Genomic DNA, 21,013 nt, shown 5'->3' with positions numbered 1-21,013 from the left:
GTTCTAAGGTCCTTATTTAGGCAAAAATCCTAACTTTAATCCACTCAGGCAGTGAGCCAGGACTTCAGGATTTGGCCCGACATTTTTCATACTATAGAAATGAATCACATACCATTTGAAGCTTTTTGTACTTTTTTTGTGTTTTCCCCTCATTTAGGTCTTTCTCTCATCTCATGGCCCTTGGCATGTTGAGAGATGCTGGACGAAAAGTTCAAATACTTGCCAGTATATTTAAATATGAATACATGTATGTTCTAACTGATTTGTAGACTTCAGGGCCACAAGGGACCATTGTGATAATTTAGTCTGACCTCCTGTAAAACACAGGCCATAGAACTTCCACAAAATGATTCTTAGGGTGTATCTTTTAGAAAAACATTAAATCTTGATTTTAAAATTGACAGTGACCGAGAATCCACCATGCCCTTTGTAAATTGTTCCAATGGTTAATTATCTTCACTGTTAATACTTTACACCTTATTCCTAATGACTGAATTTGTCTAGGGCTTTTACTCCTGAAAAATCCTAAAGCTCTGTATAAAAGATAATATAGTGCATATACAGCCACCTCTGGTGTGAAACATGACAACTGGGTAACAACCCACAGCGATGTTACAATTTAAGACAGGAAGTGAAGAACAATGGCCTGATTCTTCACTACCTTGTACCTTGTTTAGTCATTTACCCCTGTGCAAAGACAGTGTAAAATGCTTTTCTGCTGATTTGATAGCATTTCACACCCATTTTGTACTCATTTCACACACATATAAGTGTGAGGCAAGGCAGTGGAGAATCAGACTCATTGTACCAAATTCAAATTGTAAGGGGAACATAATGACAGTAGGCTAACTGTGCCTACCCGCATTGGAACTTGAACAGGGCACCAGGGCTAACACTCCTGTTCCCCAAATAAGTGTCATGGGAAGGGCTGCAATTGCTTAGGATCTCTGTTTTATGTCACATCTGAAAGGCAGCATCTCCAGATGCTGCCCCTGACACCATGCTGGGTCATTGGTTCAGTACTGATTCAGAAGGGAATGTCAGCTACAGAATCGTCACTCCCCCAGCACTCTGGGTTGTTCTTGGACCTCTCCCAGACATATTCTGACCAAGCCAAAATGGATCAGCTTATGAGATCTGACAAGTTCCCAGCCTGAGGTGGTATGATCTACTGAAATACACCAGGCATATACTAGTGTGCTCCTCCCTTTACTGGGGGCTTTGGCGGTTAGTGGGAGTAGCTAGAGGTAGAGCCAGTACCAGTTAAGTGGTAATGTTAAATGTGTGTGTTGTCAATTATCTAACTTTTACAGAGGTTTCTCAGGCACTGTGAAAAGTAAGAAAAAAACTCAGCAACTATATCAATGTATCATGAAGGTTACAAATGTAAATGAACTAAAGAGTTGCACATTTCATTGCTTCTGTAGGCCAAGTTCACTGTACACACCAGAGGCTGCAAGCATCCTTCCATTACTTCCCACAAGCTCCCTATATGCTACCCTCCCATGCCCCTCTGTTCTGGGGACTCCCTTCAACTCCCCTTCCTCCCTCATGCCTGGGGCTCTGTACATCCCCCATTTCACCCATTCCAAGGAGCTCTGTGTGCCCCTCCATTCTCCCCTCTGCTACATGACAGGCTGTGTATGTCCTTCCATTCCCCCCTTACGGGGGTTTCTCATTCTCCTCCCTTGTCCCTCAATCCACCTCATACTACAGCCCTGCATTCCCTCCCCATCACCCTCTTGGAATGGGCCCTGTGCATCCCCCATTCTCCTCCTGTAGCAGGGCTCCCTATTCTACCCACCCGTTCCATGCCAAGGGCTGTGTCTGTGTCTGTCCCTTTGATGGGGTTTATAGACACCACACTAAGGCTAAGGGAGTGATGGAGCAGTACTGCGTCAAGAGGCCACTTCCCCATAGTACCTGTGGAGCATGCTCCAATGGAGGACCTGCTTAAAAGGGGACTCTGTCAGTCAAACAAGGAGAGTGAGGGAGAGGCTGTCTGCTGGGAAGAACTCAGTCTGCAGCTTCTGGGACAGAGCAATCAACAGGAGAAGGGTCTGGACTGTGGGTAAAATCCAACTGGGCGGCCAGGGGCCTGACCCTTTGCCCTCCCCTGCTCCAAGACAAGAGAGAATAACTGGACACTGAGAAGTGAGCCGGGAAGTATCCATTTGACTACTTAAACTGCTGAGCCTGATTGGGAACTCTCTGCTAGGGAGGGGCAGAGTGCTGTGACCATGCCCCATATTGAAGAGTTAGCGGGGAGGTAGGAGGTGGCCCAAGAAAAGCTGGTCTGGTCTACGAGCAAGAGGGGACTGAGACACTTCTCACTCCTTCCACCTTGGTCCCCAGCTGGAAGCTGATGGAGAGGGAGGGCTTGGATATCCCTACCTTCCTCACGCTGCAGCTGGCTGGGAGAACCCAGGGAGTACTGGGAACAACAAACCATAATTTGGCTGCTAGGCCCACAAATTGCCCAGCAAGGACATCCAAGAAGCTTGGGGACTATTGAGCCATGACCTTCCAGTCCCTAAGTGAATCCCCCCATTGCATCTTTCCCCATGCCAGAGGTTCTGTGTACCACATATTCCTCATCCCACATTTCCCCCTCCCCCACCCCATGCCCCTGCCATCATTACTTCTCCTTCTGTCTTGGGGAGAAGCCCTTCAGGATGTCAACACAGTAAATTCAATTGGAGGCTGGGCAAGGATGAGAATGATAGGGGTGGTTGTCATGCAGGAGGGTGTTAATGGGTAATATCAACCTAAGGTGGCTACTGGTGCATCCCCAGAAGACAAGATCTCTCTGCCCTCACCTGCATGAGCTCACCTCTGTGAGCCCATCCCAGCCTGTGTGACTCCGTATGGAGGCATCATCCCCACTAGTGTCCTCATGTGTCCACAGTCTCCTCCTCTCATTTTCATCAGACAAACCCATGTCCACTCCCAAGTCCCTACCAGGCAGGGACAGTACTCCACAAAACTAAGACTGTCCAGCTTTAAATGGGACAAATGGCTTCCCTATGTCTATAGGCCAAGGTTGACAATTACAGAGGTGGTTGAAGCTGCTGGGTCTGCTAACCAAATGCCAGGAGCTCCATGTGTCCCCCTTTTTTCCCTTTTGGTTTTTCCAATTCACAAAAATCAATAGGTTTCAGTCCATTGATGCCTAGATTCCACATACCCTGAAATCTTGCAACTGATCAAATGTGGCATTCAAAAGTTATTGCGTTACATCCAGACAGAGATATGTCATCACTGGTGCTGGATATGGGGGGTGGGGGTATCTGCATGTGCAAAGGGCCATTGAGCACCTTCCTCCTTTTTAAACAGGAAGGCCATGTCCCCTTACTTTTGAGAACCTGATCTCAACAGGGTCACAAGCTGAGTGGACTGTTAAGGACAATAGGAGTCTTTTTACTTGTTGGGCTGTCAACAATACATGCTGGGTTGGGGGGAGGGGGAGGCACATAGATCCCCTGCCCCAAGAGGAGAATGAGGGACTCTTGTATGGGGGGAAGGGAGAAATGAGGAGGGCAGGGGAGGAAATGGTGAATGGGGGATACATAGAGCCCCTGGCATGAGGGAGTGGGTAGGGGTTCGCAGAGAGTTCCTGAAATAGAGGGTGATGGGAGCTTGAGGAGGGTAATGGAAGGATACAAACAGCCCCTGATGTGTGTTATGAGCTCATCCTACAGAAGCAATGAAATGTACAGCCTAGGGTTCACCTTGCCCAGTTAACACGTTAAGATAATACTTAGTCCTGCCATGAGTGCAGGGAACTGGACTAGATGATCTCTTGAGGTCCCTTCCAGTCCTATGATTCTATAAAAATACAAATTTTCCTGTCTTCCCTAGTGTCTTAGAACATGTTTCAAATATAAATCTTTTGTCCTAGTTTAGACAAGACTTTAGAGCTCGTAGGCCTGATTCACCACTGCGATACTCCAGTTTTATGCTGTTGATGGAATTAAACTGGTATAAAATTAAAGTAATGCAGTGGTGTGTAAGAGAGTGCAGCTGCTTCCTGAACTGATGTTGGCTTCCTTTTACTGTTGCAAAAACATCTTTAAATGGGGAAAAGCTGGCTTGAGACTGGGAGCTTTCACACTATTTAACAGAAGCAGTTACAGAAAAGCTGTCCGGATGAAGCATGCAGATTTTTCAGGACTGTTGGTGTGCTATGCTGATGAGTTATAAGCTGCAGTTTGTGATCACCACTGAGTGTGTGCAAGGCACTGTACATCCATACAACAAAAAGATGATCCTTGCCCTAAAGAGCTTATGCACATCCCTGTTCAAACATGCATATGCTTATCAATACATTAGATTAGGATACTGAGTCAACTCATTTCCAGCTCCTAGCACAACAGGATTCTGATCCATGACTGAGGCTCCTAGGTGCTACTACAATGCAAATAATAAATAATAATAATGCAGGAAATAACCAGGATTCCCGAACTTCCAAGCCATGTGGAAGCCATGACAACTAGGGATATAAAGGCGGGATAATAGTTCCAAAGTGAGCAAGTGTAATGGGGAAGTATCAGATGGTAGCCGTGTTAGTCTGGATCTGTAAAAGCAGCAAAGAATCCTGTGGCACCTTATAGACTAACAGACGTAATGGGGAAGATATCTCTGCATCCAGCTTATACAAAGAGCTCTTATCTTGGCGGAAATGAAGGGCCAGCAGCCAATGACAATGCAGCTCTGTAGGGGGCTCAGAGGGAAAGATCAAACCCTTCCTGCTTGAGTAACAGAAGAATTCTCAGGAGAATCTTGAAAACAATTGACTCTGACATCTTAAGTGACTGAGTGAGCCGACGTACAAAGAGGTTGGTAAATTAGCAACAACTTGAATTAACTTGCTCTGATGGTGCTGCAGATTTTAGTTCCAGAAAGATCACAAGGCCACAGTCTGATCTCAGAAATTCCTGTGCAAATCTGGAGTAACTTCACTGAAGTCATTCCAGATGTATACTGGAGTGAAATCAGAATCTTGCTCTCAGAGTTATTAGATTGGTACAAACTATGCTTTACTCCAGTGCAGAAGGTCTACACTAAGGAGTTGCATTGGAGTAGCTATACTAGCGCAAAACCTCTCAGGATAGGCAAGGTTTTGGGAGAAGCCTTTGGTATGTGGTCTGGGGACAGCTGTGAATGTGAACTGGGTAGACCAGGTTTAGTTCCATAATTACAAGAGAGAGGAGGAGAAATTGGAGGTGGGGGAGAGAATAATGGAGATGGTCCCTATATTTGACTAAATGTACATAAGAATGGCCATACTGGGTCAGAACAATGGTCTATCTAGCCCAGTATCCTGTCTTCTTACAGTGGCCATGACAGGTGCTTCAGAGGGAATGAACAGAATAGGCAATCATCAAGTGATCTACCTCGTTGCCTATTCCCAGCTTCTGGCAAACAGAGGCTAGGGACCTGCCTATCCTGGCTAATAACCATTGATGGACCTATCCTCCATGAATTTATCTTGTTCTTTTTTTAACTCTTTTATAGTCTTGGCCTTCACAACATCCTCTGGCAAAGAGTTCCACAGGTTGACTGTGTGTTGTGTGAAGAAATACTTCCTTTTGTTTGTTTTAAACCTGCTATCTATTAATTTCATTGGGTGACCCCTAGTTCTTGTGTTATGAGGAGTAAATAACACTTCCTTATTTACTTTCACCACACCAGTCATGATTTTATAGACCCCTATCATATCCCCCCTTAGTCATCTCTCTTCCAAGATGAAAAGTAATGTAATGGGAATGGGTTCCACTTGCCTCCCATGACCTAACATACATTTACCCATAAAGCTCATCTGAGAAGGTACTATGAGGACTATCTCATTTGAGCAGGATAGTGTGAGACATTTTGAAGATGCACTTCCTAATGGACTAGAACTAGAAAGCAGCAGAACTAGATAGAAACATCTTTTCTAAAGGAAAACTCAGAATTTGAAAAATAATAATAATAATAATTAATCCTGAAATGAGTCAGGACCCTAATACTGCAAGAGTACCTAAGATCTGCAATGTTTTCATGCCTACAGTTTTCTCCTGTCCTTGAAAGTAAAGCAGTTTTTTGTTCTGTTTCAATTAGATAGATTTATAATCTCCCTCAGGAAGATTATAGCAACAGCCTATCCCCCTGCTAGGTCCCTTGTCAACAAGGAAAAAGACACTTCCCCAGCCTCCTAAGTGAAGCCATGGGAAAGAGGGGGCTCCATTTGGCTGTTAAATTCTTCCTTAGATGCCCAGTGGCCTGAGAAGCAATTTTCCAATTGTTTATAACTTACTGTTTTCAAGACATGGCTAGGAGACTATTTCTTACAGAGAACCAGCCTCATGACAGGTCTTCAGATTTGGAGGTGTTATTCAGCCATTTTGAGTTATTGATGAGCAAGTGAAACAACAACAAAATCTACTTTTTTTTCTCAAATAGAAAATTGTGTGTGGGATGGTGGGTGTTGTCACTTTTTCTACTCACTATCAGCTGAAGGGGTTTTTTTCCTCAAGCTTTCATACCTCTGTGTCAGATGAGACCAATCATGGAATGTTTCAGTCTCACCTAAGAAAGTTATAACTTAAGAGCATGTGAAACCAGCAGGTAAGCAATGAACATAATCTTAGCTTTTTCTCCCAGCAAAAGCTATAACAACAATTCCTGAATATGCAACAGGATGATGGTTCACATGCACTAGGTAAAGAACATAACGGTATTACCAAATGTGCAAAAATATGTCTTTATGACCCTACAGAAACAAACCTCCTACAGCCCTAAATTATAATACCATAAAAAAAGTTACAAATCTATTACATGAAGAATCTGCGCAATGTTGCTTAATGGCTTTTTCATTGTTCACTGTTATTCCTGTGATGCGCTGCTATCTATTGCTATTGTCAGCACTCAAAAGAAAATGTAATTTAAACCAGCATGTGTGTATGTGTGTGTATGTGAACACACACACATGCACACACAATCTGGGGCAGATCCTCAGGTGGTGTAAACTGACATAGTTCCATTCAAGTCAATGCAGCCGTGCTGTTTTATACCAGCTATGGACCTGCTTTTCTGTGTATAAAAATAGAAACTAAATACTGTCACTTTGATCTTGGTCATAAATGAACACTAACCTACATTCAAACACATTCTCACGCACATGTGTATACATGCCCACTCACTCTCACACACACACACACAATAACCTTACTAATTAATGACAAATTTATGCTGCTTCCTTTACTGGAGCTTTTAAGAATACTTAGCTCTTACCTAGTGTTTTTCATCTGTCTCCAAATGCTTTACAGTGGAAAATAAGTATAATTATACCCATAAATAGATGAAGTGATTTGTCCAAAGTAGGTCATTGGCAGAACTGGGAATGAAGCTACATCTCTTGATTCCAGGTCTAGTACCTTAGCGCAGGAGTTCTCAAACTGTTTTTGAAAATATTTCAGGTTGTGATGAGCCCCACCCCGATACCATGCCACCCTTACTTCTGCGCTGCTGCTGGCACTGCCTTCAAAGTTGGGTGGCTAGAGAGCAGTGGCTACTGGCAAGGTGCCCAGCTCTGAAAGTAGTGCAGAAGTAAGGGTGGCAATACTGTGACCCCTCCCCCACAATAGTCCTGTGATCCTCTTTTGAGTCAGGACCCCCAGTTTGAGAAACACTGCCCTACTGGATATTGCCTCCCAAACTGAGCCACACTGCAGAATAAAGCCAATAACCAAGATTCACATCTTCCTATCCAAGGTTTCACTGAACACAACCACCACAGCTAGAGGGAATGCTAGAATGCTATTAACTTAGTTTGTGTTAGGATAAGGATCTTTTTGGGGAAAAAATACATATTTTCCAGAGTTTACAAGAGAGAAATTGGAGGAAATAAGCCACAGTGCAAGCTCATTTTAATCTGACCTCATAAATGATTCCTTCCTCTTTTGCTTATTTATTTTTTGTATTCTTCTACGGCCGCAGATCACAGGCCACTGGTAATTTTATAACAAATGAAATATTTTTCTATCTGTTGCACAGAATACATTTCTGGCTTTCTATAGTGTTTTTCCTAAGGGGGAAATCACAGAAGGTTTCTTACCACAGATAAAGAGAGAAATAAACCGTAGCTGAACTCAGAAACAAAGAGAGAGAGAGAGAGAGCAACATGGCTAGGGAGATACAAAGAAAATAACAGGCAAAACAGTGAGACAAATGAAAAAAACAGAGGGAGCAAACCAAACAAGAAGCAGAAAGATTAAGATAGACAGTAGAACTCTTGTCAGACTCTCTCTTGCACTAGGATTTCACGGCAGGCAAAAACAATCAACGGAGCAGGATATGGATAGGCAAAGTGTCATTGCAGCCTGCTATGTATGTGCATGTGTATGGGCATGTATTTTTGAACCACTAGTGAGAAACTGAAATTAATAAAAGAGCAATCCTGCATAGATGATAATCTCATGATCTGGCATGCTGCTAGGTCTAGGTGTTCATTTCTGGGCTCTGACTAACTCTGACCCATACCTCAGATAACTTTGCACACAGTGCACAAACATGTATAATCTTTGCATAATGTAAATGCCAGCTCACATGCATCCACAGACTGTATCTCTAGGTTATTAAAACAAGGATTAACGTTATACAAATTAAATTATTTATAAAGTGTGTGTGTGAGTGAGAGAGAGAGAGAGAACTCACTAATGAAGACTAATTTTAACCCACAAAAACCAGGACACTGGAATATCAGTCAGTTGTGCCACTGAAAATAATAGGAATCTCAGCGCAGTGACTGACCTTCCATACCACATTTGCTGCAAACCACAGGCACAGCAAAGAGGGTTATATGAATGGAGTGGGTCCCCAAATGGTACCATTACCTGGCATTGATGTATTGTTTCTTGCTAAAATGTGCACAGTACCATTAACAGTCATAGATGCAATGTGCCTCTGGCCAAGATTACCCATGGTTCTGCCAGCTTCTGGCCAGTACTTTCTGCCTTGCCATTAGCATGAATTGATATCATGATCTTCTGGCTGGTATTTTGTGTGGCCTCATTACTGGCCATTGAGATCCTGTCCTTCTAGCAGGAATTCCCAATGGTTTATTGAACAGACATGCTCACCCTTTCACTTTGGACAAGATTTTATTTTACACGATTCCCAAACAATAATGGATTAACTTGATTGTGGTTGGATGGCAATGAAAATGTTGCCCCATGAGCCCACTCCTCCTAAAGATGGGAAGTAAAATTGTGTCCTAACCCTGCAACTGCATGGGAAAGTGATACCAAATGAGCCAAACCAACAAAAAGTTCAATTCTGTGCAAGAATGCACTGAGCACATAATCTAAGTGATCAGAGAGTATCCAACTAGCTGTAACAAAACAAAACTGAGTGAAATCCAAACCAAAATAGAAGAAGCATGTTTGCGTCCCTTGCCCCTCTTCATCTGACCACTGGATGTTGCCTGGTGTGTACTGTACCTTAGGCCATGGCCTCTCCTATCCATAGGTCAGTATATCATTGCCACAGGCATTGGCACATTGTCCTTCTTATTGGGATTTCCTTTGACATCATTTCTAGGCACTGATTGCCTGTCCCCCTGGCCAGGATTTCATATAGAGTCATTACTTGCAGTTGCTTCCCTGGGTACGTCTACAATGCAATTAAAAACCTGTGGCTGGCCCATGCCAACTGACTCCGGCTCATAGGGCTTGGGCTAGGGGCTGTTTAATTGTTGTGTAGTCGTTTAGGCTCAGGCTGGGGAGCAGGCTCTAGGACCCTGCAAAGTGGGAGGGTCCCAGAACTCAGGCTGCTGCCTGAGCCCTGACGTCTACACTGCAGTTAAATAACCCCTTACTTAGCCCAAGCCCCGCAAGTCCATGTCAGCTCGTATGGGCCAGCCACAAGTATTTAATTGCAGTGTAGACATACCCCCTGAGTCCCTGGTTGACACTTCCCATGATTTCATTATTAGGCATAGATAATTTCATGTGCTAGCATTACTAAAGCACTAATGCCAGCCCAGCCCTGCCTCTGGGATTTCTTTCCAGGGAATGGCACACTGTTGCTCTGGCATGGGTTTCGTTTGGTATCAATTCCACAAATGCAGGTGCTGTCTCTGTGACTCGGATTGCTCACTGCATCATTGCTAATCATTCAAACTCTATTCTTGCAGCTAGGATTTCATGTGGTATTGTTTCTGGACAAGGAGTCTTTGTCCCTCTAGCTTGTATTTCTCATGGAATTGTTACAAACATTCACTCCTATCCCTTTGTCTGGAATTTTACAATGGGTGTCATTACCAGGCACTGATGCAGATTTTACATAATCATTCTATTCATTTCGTACTGTGGAGTTTTGGAACCATTACGGATATACCTTAAAATGGAATATAGATAAACTATTTGAGGCTATTTTCATTTTTCCCCCTGTTGAGCTATTTAGTCAAATTAAATGTTGTTGTTAAAATGTCTGTGAGCTTGTCTACACTGGGGCTTTAGCCATCAATGTAGCTGCGCTGATGCAAATCTCTATCATCTGAAACTAGGGTAAGCCACATTGCTGCAAGTCACTTCTACAATACAGTTTGCGTTGGGGCAATACCAGTGCAGCTAAAGTAGAGGCTCAAACCCCAATATGATCAATCTATGAGACAATTAGTGCATTTGTGGTGTGCAAGGAATGCAGGATTACTGCAGTATTTTTATTATTTTTACCGGTGCAATGCCCAAATACGGTAAAATATGTTAATAGTAATAGTAAACCCACAATATTTACAGTAATTAATTGAAATCAGTGGGATTTTGTCTAATGCCTTTACCCTGGAGATAATCCATAGAATAGAACATTAATGCATAGTTTAAAAGAAAAATTATGGAAAGCAGCACCTCTGCATATGCAGTAGCTTCATTTTAAAGTTACAAAATTCGGTTTTTTAAATTAAACAAAAAATGGAGCAAATGGCCTCAGTCCATAGCAAAGACTAAAGTGGATGTAACATCTAGCTCTCTCAAACCATGCCTTCTTTATTACAGGGTAAGAGAAAACTACCCATCTGATACATACCAACAAAAAATAAAATAAAACTGGTTTCAGACCAGTGCAAATCCAAATAGTTTATAAACCCTTGGAAAATGTGGTTTTGTAAAACTTACACCACGGGATCCTTTTTGCAGGAGAGATGGTCTTGTGGTCCAAACACAGACCTGAGATTCAACTGAATTAGGTTCTGTTCTGGGCTGTGTCACAGGCATCGAGTGTGATGCTGGGTAACTCACTTAATGTTGCTTCACCATACGTAAAACAGGGATAATAATCTCTGCCTCAAATTAATGTACGTAAACTTCAGTGAGATCTTTGGATGGAAGATTCTATAGATGTTCTAAGTATTTGTATCACAATTTATCATTATTCTTTATATGACAAAGGGCTTTGCCACCCACGCACGTAAGAGCAAATTCTGCAGTCCTTTCTCAGGCACAGCTCTCACTCAGGGAATTTCATTTGTGTAAGAACTGCAGGATTTGACCCATTTAGAGTCAAGAGTCCAAATTAATCTCTGCTGGAATTCTCTAGTACATACAATGAAGCATCTCAAGGGAGTTCTTCTGATAAAGTTAAGGGGAGAGAATTATACCCAGTACATTTGGGGATACTTTAGAATGGCCTCTTAAGACAAGAGGTTGCCTAATAAGGGTGATCTGAGGCATGCTAATTTGGGAACCTGTATTTCTGCGGCAACACATTCCAGAATGACTGACCTTATTTTTTGTTTTTAAAGCAGTAATTGAGGCACTTATGCAATAGATTTCTAGGCAGAAAGAGATATATGCCACAGAATAATAATCAGACTAATTCCTGCTGAAATCTATGTAAATCTTTTCTCCTACCTCTCCTTTCATAGGTGAGCTCTGCATTGCCGTCCTCACTGGCATGCAGCAGCAATTAACTATCCTCTGCATACCTGCTGAATTCCCCCCTTTCCAGAGAAAAGTTTGGAAAGCACAGACTTTGTTTATTTAAAATGTAGATTTTTATTTACTTATTTATTTTACTGCTGAGAAGAAAAATAAAAAATGAATGATCCCAAAGCTTATTAAAAATGAAGGGCCTGTGTTTTTCTGCAGGCCTCTTGAGGTCAACATGGATAGTCACTTGTCTAAAAGCTTAGCTGTTCACTTCTATCTAAGGTTTATGGTGAGCTGGCTCATGAGGGATCTCAACCCTGGCCCAAAATAAGAGACACCTCTGAGTTGTGCCTGAGGTGGGAGGGAGCATTGCAAATGTATTTAAACAAGCTGTCTAGGCCCTTCAGTTTTGTGACAAACTGATGAAGTTCCATTGCTAGGCAATAACAGACTTGGTACTTCTTTTAAATCACTTTAAGCCCCGCTTCCATCCATCACATTCCTACAAGATCTCATTTCTGTTCCATTTAGAGTGGCCATTTTCTCTCCTGATTATTATTCTGTTCTTACAGTCCTGGTCAGAAAGACGGGGGAGGGAGAGGAAATGAAATGTAAGAGAACATTGGATTTTAGCATTTATAATTCAGCAATATCATGACTGGGGGCATTGGGGAAGGAAGGAGGTGGAAAAATCTTCACTATCTAAGGTCCTCTCCACACACCATGTCTTCTGTATCAAATTTCTGCAATTGTTGCATAAAAGCCCAAATGCAACTCTGAAGTTGGCCGATTGGATCTTAGTGAATACTAGGCACACTGTCAAAGGAGGTGAAAGATCCTCCACATTCAAGGTGCCTTTAGATTAGATTTTGTTGTCTCTTTGATTTCCCTCCATCATTTGCAGATGAGAGAGGATGAAACCCAGTGTACCTAATCAATAAAAGACAATGAACCGGCTAAAGTGAGGAGTTTAGACCTTTTTCAATCTCATAAATTTATTTTTACACAAAGATTTTTGTTTGCCTAAGCTATAGGAGGAAATAGAAGCAGGCTATTTTAATCCTCCTGAGTGAAGAGAGCTTCAGGGATTGCTATGTTATCCCTGGCAGCAGTCCTGATTTTCCACAAATCACTGTGTATGTATCAGAGATCAGCAGTGTCCTTAATGCTCCTCTGCTTGTGCATTTTGATATGAAATAGTAATAAATTCACAGGATTTTTTTCCCCAAGCAAACCCCACTGCAAAAATGAAAAGCTTACAAAGGAGATATTCAGACTTGTGCATTGAAACTGACTCTTCAATCTATCTAATGACGTATGTGAGAAACTATATTCAGATGAAAGGAAAACCTTGCCAATGTTATGTACCTAATACTGGCTTCACTGCAGGGATTTACTGTTTAAAACCAATGAGCTTGATTCTGCACTCACTTACAAGGGTTTCCCAGTGGTGTAACTCCACTGAATTTATTCTGAATTTACAGTAGTATACAAGAGAACAGAATCAGTTCCTGTGTGTTTTTAAAGCTTCTTACAATGCATAGTGAATAAGGGCCCGTTCTTTACTATCCAGCATAGCGTTTACTACCATAAGTATTGCCACTGATCTCAGTAAGTTGGGTTTGCAGGATTGAGCCTGAAAATTATAAGTTTTTAGGGGGTTTTGGTGTGGAAAGTATATTGTACATATAAGGTCAGGTATAAATTACTTTAATTGTCATTTCTGCATTGCTTCTTACTTAGTCATATGCCAGACCCTCAGCAGGTGTAAATCACTGAGAATATAGCCTCATGTTTCTAACTGCCCCTCAGTATTCAAAACAAACACAGCAAGGAAGGGTTCCTTTTCTGGAAAGAGCAAATAAACAAACCATGATCTGGACTGAGAACTGCGCTGAGGAGGATCTTATTTGCTTCAACAACATCAGGAAGAAAGGCATACACTTTAATCTAGATGAGAAATAGTTCTGGTTTTACCATCAGTGTGAGCTTCTTTGTTATATGCCATAGTCATTTAAGCAATCTACATGCTCTTTAGTCTGTCCCTAACTTTACTTACTCTGACTTTTGACCAAAAAATACCCTACTGTTTCCAAACCACCTAAGTAAAGGCAGATCAGATCTCTAGCTCAGTTGTAATTGCAAGCTGGTGAGCTGATGGGACTTACTGGATGCATAAAGCAGGAAAATGTAACTCTCCGGTATTATTCTATTTCAGTTTTGGACTGCAAGTCCTTGTATAGTATCCGCACACACACGTATCATTATTAGCATTCGGTATTAGTATTTACGCTATTTGGTAGAGAACAAAGGCCAGCAAAAAATACTTTCTCCCTTTAAAAAGCTGGACAGGTGTCAGACACCTCTTTGAAAAGAAAGCTATAAACCCAGAAAACTGAGATGGGCACCCTAAATGCCGTAACTGTATAGCATCTATGTTTATGTATATACATAGTCCTGATATGTAATATACTAAGGCACCTCCACAGGTGACAAATCCCCTCTCTGTCAGACAGGGATGATTTTTTTTCCCAGCGACCAGCCGCACAGCCCTGATGAAAACAGATCCTGCCACACGGCCGCCGCTGTCCTTTGCAAAGCCTCCTTCCCTGCACGGAGATCAGCTTTGACCCGAGACTTGTATTTATGACAGAGAACAGCCCGATCTCGGGGCTGGCGTGCGTGCCCCGAGCGGGCAGGATTCTAGCAGGGCCAGACACACACACACACACAACCAACGAACCAAGCGGGAGGAAGGCGGCTGATGCCCCTTGGAAGCTGCAGCCGCGCGGCTCTTTGCGCCCCGCACGCTCCAGCTGGAGAGCACAGCCAGGGAGGGATTCCCCACCCACCCCCGCATTCTCCGCGGCAGGGAGCCGGGGGGTTAGATCTCAGTTACCTCTTGGCGCTCGGCCTGGAAAAAGCCATTTGTCACCCCCCACACACCCACTTACTCTGGTCTCCTGCTCAGGGCGCCTTTGCCGATGGCCGGGGCGGGTTTGTGCTGGAGGAGGGTGGTGCAGCAGCCCCTCTCCCTGCTGTCTTTCTCCGGGGGGTGCTGATGGGGCTGGAGCGGGGGGTGCTGGTGAGCGGGAGCCCGGCTGCTGCTGCCGCCGCCGCTGGGGCCCTGCTGAGCCTGCCTGCCCTGGAGCGGCTGCGGCGCCGGGAGCTGTTGGGGGTGCTGAAGCGGCTCGGGGGCGGGCGCGGGGGGAGCCGGCGGGCGCGGCTGGAGCTCGGCGGCGGGAGCCGGGTGCTGCTGGCGGAGGCTGCGGTTCTCGGCGCTCAGCTCGTCCAGGCGCCGCTCCAGCTCGTCGATGCGCTGGCGCTGGGTGTGGATGAGGCTCTGCTGGTTCTGCACGATAGCGGTGAGCTCCTTCAGGTAGAGCACGGCGCGCACCGGGTTCTCCAGCAGGCTCTCCATGCCCCGGGCCCGGACCCGGGCCCCGCCGCCCGCCGCGCGCACACACCCGCTCCCAGCAGCCGGCTGGCGCCAGCCTCTGCCCCTCGCGTCAGGCAAGGGCTGAGAGAGGCGGCGGGGGCAGGTCTCCTCGGGAGGGCCCGCCCCCTGCTCCTGGAGCGACAGCCCCCTGCGAGCGCCGCGCAGGTAGCCGGGAGGAAGCGACGGGAGAGCTGGGGAAGGGGCTGGAGAGAGGCGGGTGGGAGGCGAGGGGAGTGGCTAGGGAAGGGAGAAGAGGGGTGTGGGCTGGAGAAGGGAGGGGAGGGAAAATCCCCCTCCCCCGTGGCTCCCCTTGCCCGCCCCTCGCTGAGCTAGCTGCCCCGGGGGGGGTTCTCCGAGGTGCTCCAGCCTGCCGTTAAATGGCATCAGAGAAAGTTATTTTGCAACTCAGATCACTTCCTTCTCCAGGTGATAAAGTCAGGGCCCAAACCAAGGAGGGGGGGGGGTTACCTCACAGCACCCAAACACCCCACCCCTGGGGTCAGGGCCTGCTCTCTGGGTGTCCTCATCACAGTTTTTCCCACCCTCCTTGAGTGGCATTTCTAGATGATGATGCTTTCTTCCATAATGACCAGGGTCCCCCCCTCCCTTTCTTTCTAAAAAGTGACTAGAATACTTTTGGCAGGGTTTGTCTGGTCCTGCTGATAACACTCTGGCTTTTTACTTCCCCTGTTAACATGCAGGAGGCAGGACTCAACATGCACCTGGGAGAGGAATGATCAAGGAGAGTAGATACTAGAAGGAATTCTTCCTTAGGAGTCAGTGGTTCCCCCGAATATTTCCTCTCCCTTTTCTATTTCAGAATAAAATGGGACAGAAAGTTCAGTTCTACGCCAGTAAAAAAAACCTCTGTAAAAATAATGTCATGGGGGCTCCCTGCTTACTGGCTATCAATTTCCATATCAAATGTGTTCATTTCACAAGAAATAACTTTTTTTTTCTCTGATTATAGCCTACAAACTCCACCTGGGATCTGAGAGACAAGTTGGGCTCTTTCATTCTTATGCTTTATCATCGTCACCAGTAATAAAGGATGTGCTGACCAAATTCTATCCTCAGTGACACCTGTGTGACCCCATAAACAATTCTCTTGATACACAAGAAGGAAAAGAATTCAGTTTCCTCTCTCGTCACTATTGTGGATCTGCAAAGCTAACAGGAGTAAAAAGCAGTAAAATCTTATTTCACTCACTCACATCAGTAGATATGAGTAAACAAACACAGGATGCAGACCTGCAGAATTAAAAAGAACCATTTTATAGTCACATTTCAGAGTTGAACTGCATCTAGCTAGCTTTGCAGGCCATGTCCATGGCCTCCTTTATCGGGCAACTAGAGATGTAAAGAAAAATCTCAGTTTCAGTTATGATCAAGGATGAACCTTGTGCAGATAGCCTTGAAAATGTAAACTGATGCAAGCAGATCACCTGGAAAGGAACTTGTCACTGATTCCTTTAAGTCAGTCCTCTCACAGTCAATTAAGGATGGCTTTTGGAGTCCAAAAATCCACAACCATGGGCGCCTTTATTTTTGGGAAGACCCCAGATTAGTTCATAGCAGTTAAGAACAAGGCCACCCAGCCTACCACGAATGGCAGTAGGGATATCACAAGCTCCCTACTATCCAAATACCTGTGATAGTTGAGCCAAACCAAGAAGATCTCTCGCCACAAGGTGGGGCAGTTCAATAACTTGAGAGACAGCATTGGCTAGTGGACTAATGGCCTGATTTAATGACCACTTAAGTCAGTAGTAAGACTCTTTTTGACTCCCTGGGGCATTGGATCAGGACCTAAACAAGGGACTGAGAGCAAAGCGTTAATCCTAGCTCTGACACTGACTACCTCTATGGCCTTTGTCATGCTGTATACTGGTAAGCATCCGAATTTGAAAATTTGGATACCTAAAATGAGTACCTAAATCCAGAGATCCTGAGCTTGTGCAGATCCCATTGTCTTAAAAAAAGAAACAAGCCAATTTTATTTAGGTGCCTCAATATGGCTTTAGATGCTGAATTTTTACACCCACATTTGGCAATATTGAACTTACCTTCTCTACACATTAGTTTCCACATCAGTAAACTGGGAATAATAGCTACCTCCCTTGCAAGGAGGTGGTGACAATTAAATAGGACATGCTAGTTTGTGCCATATAAGCCCTCAAATTCATAAATCCTCCTTGTGCAGAACAATGTACAAAGAGGGTTGTGGGAGAAGCAGGCCCATGGTGTATTGGGGTTATCATACCTTTAGTCCCAGATTTGGACCTTAGCGTCCAAAATATGGGGGTTAGCATGAAAACCTCCAAGCTTAGCTACCAGCTTGGACCTGGTACTTGCTGCCACCACCCAAAAAATTAGAGTGTTTTGGGGCACTCTGGTCCCCCTGAAAAACCTTCCCTGGGGACCCCAAGACCCAAATCCCTTGAGTCTCACAACAAAGGGAAATAATCCTTTTTCCCTTCCCCCCTCCAGGTGCTCCTGGAGAGATACACAGACACAAGCTCTGTGAATCCAAACAGAGTGACTCCCCCTCTCCGTTCCCAGTCCTGGAAACAAAAGCACTTTCCTCTTCACCCAGAGGGAATGCAAAATCAGGCTAGCAAATCCAACACACACAGATCTCCCCCTGATTTCTTCCTCCCACCAATTCCCTGGTGAGTACAGACTCAATTTCCCTGAAGTAAAGAAAAACTCCAACAGGTCTTAAAAGAAAGCTTTATATAAAAAAGAAAGAAAAATACATACAAATGGTCTCTCTGTATTAAGGTGACAAAATACAGGGTTAATTTCTTAAAAGAAATATGAATAAACAGCCTTATTCAAAAAGAATACAAATCAAAGCACTCCAGCACTTATATTCATGCAAATACCAAAGAAAAGAAACCATATAACTTACTATCTGATCTCTTTGTCCTTACACTTAGAAACAGAAGATTAGAAAGTAAAACTACTTCTCCAAAGCTCAGAGACAGCAGGCAGACAGACAACAAAGACCTCAGACACAAAATTCCCTCCACCCAAAGTTGAAAAAATCCGGTTTCCTGATTGGTCCTCTGGTCAGGTGCTTCAGGTGAAAGAGACATTAATCCTTAGCTATCTGTTTATGACACGCCCCCCAAATTGCAGACAGTGGGGAAGCTCACTGGCGGCGATTTCCTTCTAGAACTTTAAAATAAACAGATTACTATAACACATGCACCTTTACATATACTACTAAGTATACAACTAACAAGACTTCTACATTTTAAGAACACTTTTTAACTACTGAATTCTGGGAAACTCTCACGGGAGAGAGCATCAGCAACTTTGTTAGAAGCTCCTGTGATGTGCTGAATTTCAAAATCAAAATCTTGGAGAGCTAAACTCCAACGAAGAAGTTTCTTGTTGTTCCCCTTGGCAGTATGAAGCCACTTTAGTGCAGCATGGTCAGTTTGTAGTTGGAACCGCCGTCCCCAAACATATGGGCGTAGCTTTTCCAGAGCGTACACAATGGCATAGCATTCCTTTTCACTGACTGACCAGTGACTTTCCCTCTCAGACAGTTTCTTGCTGAGAAACACGACAGGATGGAAGTTGTGATCTGTTGCTTCCTGCATGAGCACTGCTCCTATACCACGCTCAGATGCATCCGTGGTTATTAGGAATGGCTTGTCAAAGTCCGGGGCCCTGAGTACAGGGTCAGACATGAGCGTTGCCTTAAGTTGGGTAAAGGCCTCTTGACACTCATCAGTCCACTTAACTGCATTTGGCTGGGTCTTTTTGGTCAGGTCGGTCAGTGGGGCAGTGATTTGGCTGTAGTGTGGTACAAATCGCCTGTAGTAGCCGGCCAAGCCTAAGAAGGATTGGACCTGTTTCTTTGACCTTGGGACAGGCCACTTTTGGATAGCATCCACCTTGGCCTGTAGGGGGTTTATGGTTCCTCGACCCACCTGGTGCCCCAGGTAAGTCACTCTGTTTTGGCCTATTTGACACTTTTTGGCCTTAACAGTTAGTCCAGCCTGCCTGATGCACTCAAAGACCTTTTCCAGGTGTAGTAGGTGTTCGGGCCAGGAGTCTGAAAAAATGGCCACATCATCAAGGTAGGCAACTGCAAATTCTCCCAGTCCTGCTAGTAGACCATCTACCAGCCTCTGGAAGGTGGCGGGTGCATTTCGAAGGCCGAAAGGAAGGACATTGAATTCATACACCCCCGCATGGGTGACGAATGCTGACCTCTCCTTGGCAGGTTCATCTAGCAGTACTTGCCAGTACCCCTTGGTTAAGTCTATTGTAGAGATGAACTGGGCACGTCCCAACTTCTCCAATAGCTCATCGGTACGTGGCATTGGATAGTTGTCCGGATGAGTTACCGCATTTAGCTTATGGTAGTCCACGCAAAAGCGTATTTCCCCATCTGGTTTGGGTACCAGAACCACTGGAGATGCCCATGCACTGGTAGATGAGCGGATTATACCCATCTGTAGCATGTTCTGGATCTCCCGTTCTATAGCAGCTTGGGCATGAGGAGACACCCGGTAGGGTGGGGTTCTGATTGGGTGAGCATTACCTGTATCAATGGAGTGGTATGCCCGTTCAGTCCGTCCTGGGGTGGCTGAGAACAATGGGGCGAAGCTAGTGCACAGCTCCTTGATTTGTCGCCGCTGCAGACGTTCCAGGGTGGTTGAGAGGTTCACCTCTTCCACGCCACCGTCTTTTTTTCCGTCGTAGTAGACACCGTCAGGCCACTCAGCATTATTTCCCTGGACTGTAAACTGACAAACCTGTAAGTCTCTGGAATAGAAAGGCTTGAGAGAATTAACATGGTAAACTCTAGGTTTTAGTGAGGAATTGGGAAATGCTATGAGGTAATTCACAGTTCCCAGGCGCTCTTGGACCGTGAATGGCCCTTCCCATGATGCTTCCATCTTATGGGCCTGTTGCGCCTTCAAGACCATAACCTGGTCTCCTACCTTGAAGGAACGTTCTCTGGCATGTCTGTCATACCAGGCCTTTTGCTTTTTCTGAGCATCCTTTAGGTTCTCTCTAGCAAGGGCTAAAGAGTGTCGGAGGGTGCTTTGTAGGTTGCTTACAAAGTCCAGAATGCTAGTTCCTGGAGAAGGCGTAAACCCCTCCCATTGCTGCTTCACCAACTGTAATGGTCCCTTAACCTCGTGACCATACACAAGTTCAAATGGTGAAAACCCTAAACTGGGATGTGGTACAGCCCTGTAGGCAAACAGCAACTGCTGCAACACTAGGTCCCAATTATTGGAGAATTCGTTGATGAATTTTCGTATCATGGCTCCCAAAGTTCCATTGAACCTTTCCACCAGGCCATTGGTTTGATGGTGGTATGGGGTGGCAACCAAGTGATTCACCCCATGAGTTTCCCACAGTTTTTCCATGGTCCCTGCCAGGAAATTAGACCCTGAATCTGTAAGGATGTCGGAGGGCCAACCTACCCTGGCAAAGATGTCTGTTAGGGCCAGGCACACAGTGTTAGCCCTGGTGTTGCCTAGAGCTACTGCTTCCGGCCATCGGGTAGCAAAGTCCACTAAAGTCAGTACGTACTGCTTTCCTCTGGGCGTCTTTTTTGGGAAAGGGCCCAGAATATCCACAGCTACTCGCTGAAATGGGACCTCAATTATGGGGAGTGGCTGGAGAGGGG

At 44.8% G+C, this 21,013-nt stretch overlaps 3 protein-coding genes across 3 annotated transcripts in view; 1 reads left to right on the top strand and 2 right to left on the bottom strand.

Moving 5' to 3' along the window:
* Window positions 1-14,954, bottom strand: part of IQSEC3 (IQ motif and Sec7 domain ArfGEF 3) — a 134,946-nt gene extending 119,992 nt beyond the window's left edge. Inside the window, exon 1 of the mRNA XM_050918431.1 lies at window positions 14,864-14,954. The gene's annotated coding sequence lies outside the window, so the exon portion shown is untranslated. The remainder of the gene's footprint in view (window positions 1-14,863) is intronic.
* Window positions 1-21,013, top strand: part of LOC127031580 (sodium- and chloride-dependent betaine transporter-like) — a 348,260-nt gene that overhangs the window by 308,747 nt on the left and 18,500 nt on the right. The window lies entirely within an intron of this gene.
* LOC127042834 (IQ motif and SEC7 domain-containing protein 3-like) lies at window positions 14,860-15,341 on the bottom strand. Its single transcript, XM_050936280.1, has one exon. It carries the CDS (start codon window positions 15,328-15,330, stop codon window positions 14,860-14,862), a length of 471 nt encoding a protein of 156 aa, XP_050792237.1. The 5' UTR covers window positions 15,331-15,341.

This window comes from Gopherus flavomarginatus, chromosome 1, assembly GCF_025201925.1.
Source record: "Gopherus flavomarginatus isolate rGopFla2 chromosome 1, rGopFla2.mat.asm, whole genome shotgun sequence".
Classification (NCBI taxonomy): Eukaryota; Metazoa; Chordata; order Testudines; family Testudinidae; genus Gopherus; species Gopherus flavomarginatus.
Note: the sequence above shows the minus strand (reverse complement) of the source record. Positions and strands in the feature narration are given on the sequence as shown.

What these genes read in the sequence shown, in the direction of transcription:
- LOC127042834 (XM_050936280.1), bottom strand. Translation starts at nt 15,330, where the DNA reads ATGGAGAGCCTGCTGGAGAACCCGGTGCGCGCCGTGCTCTACCTGAAG.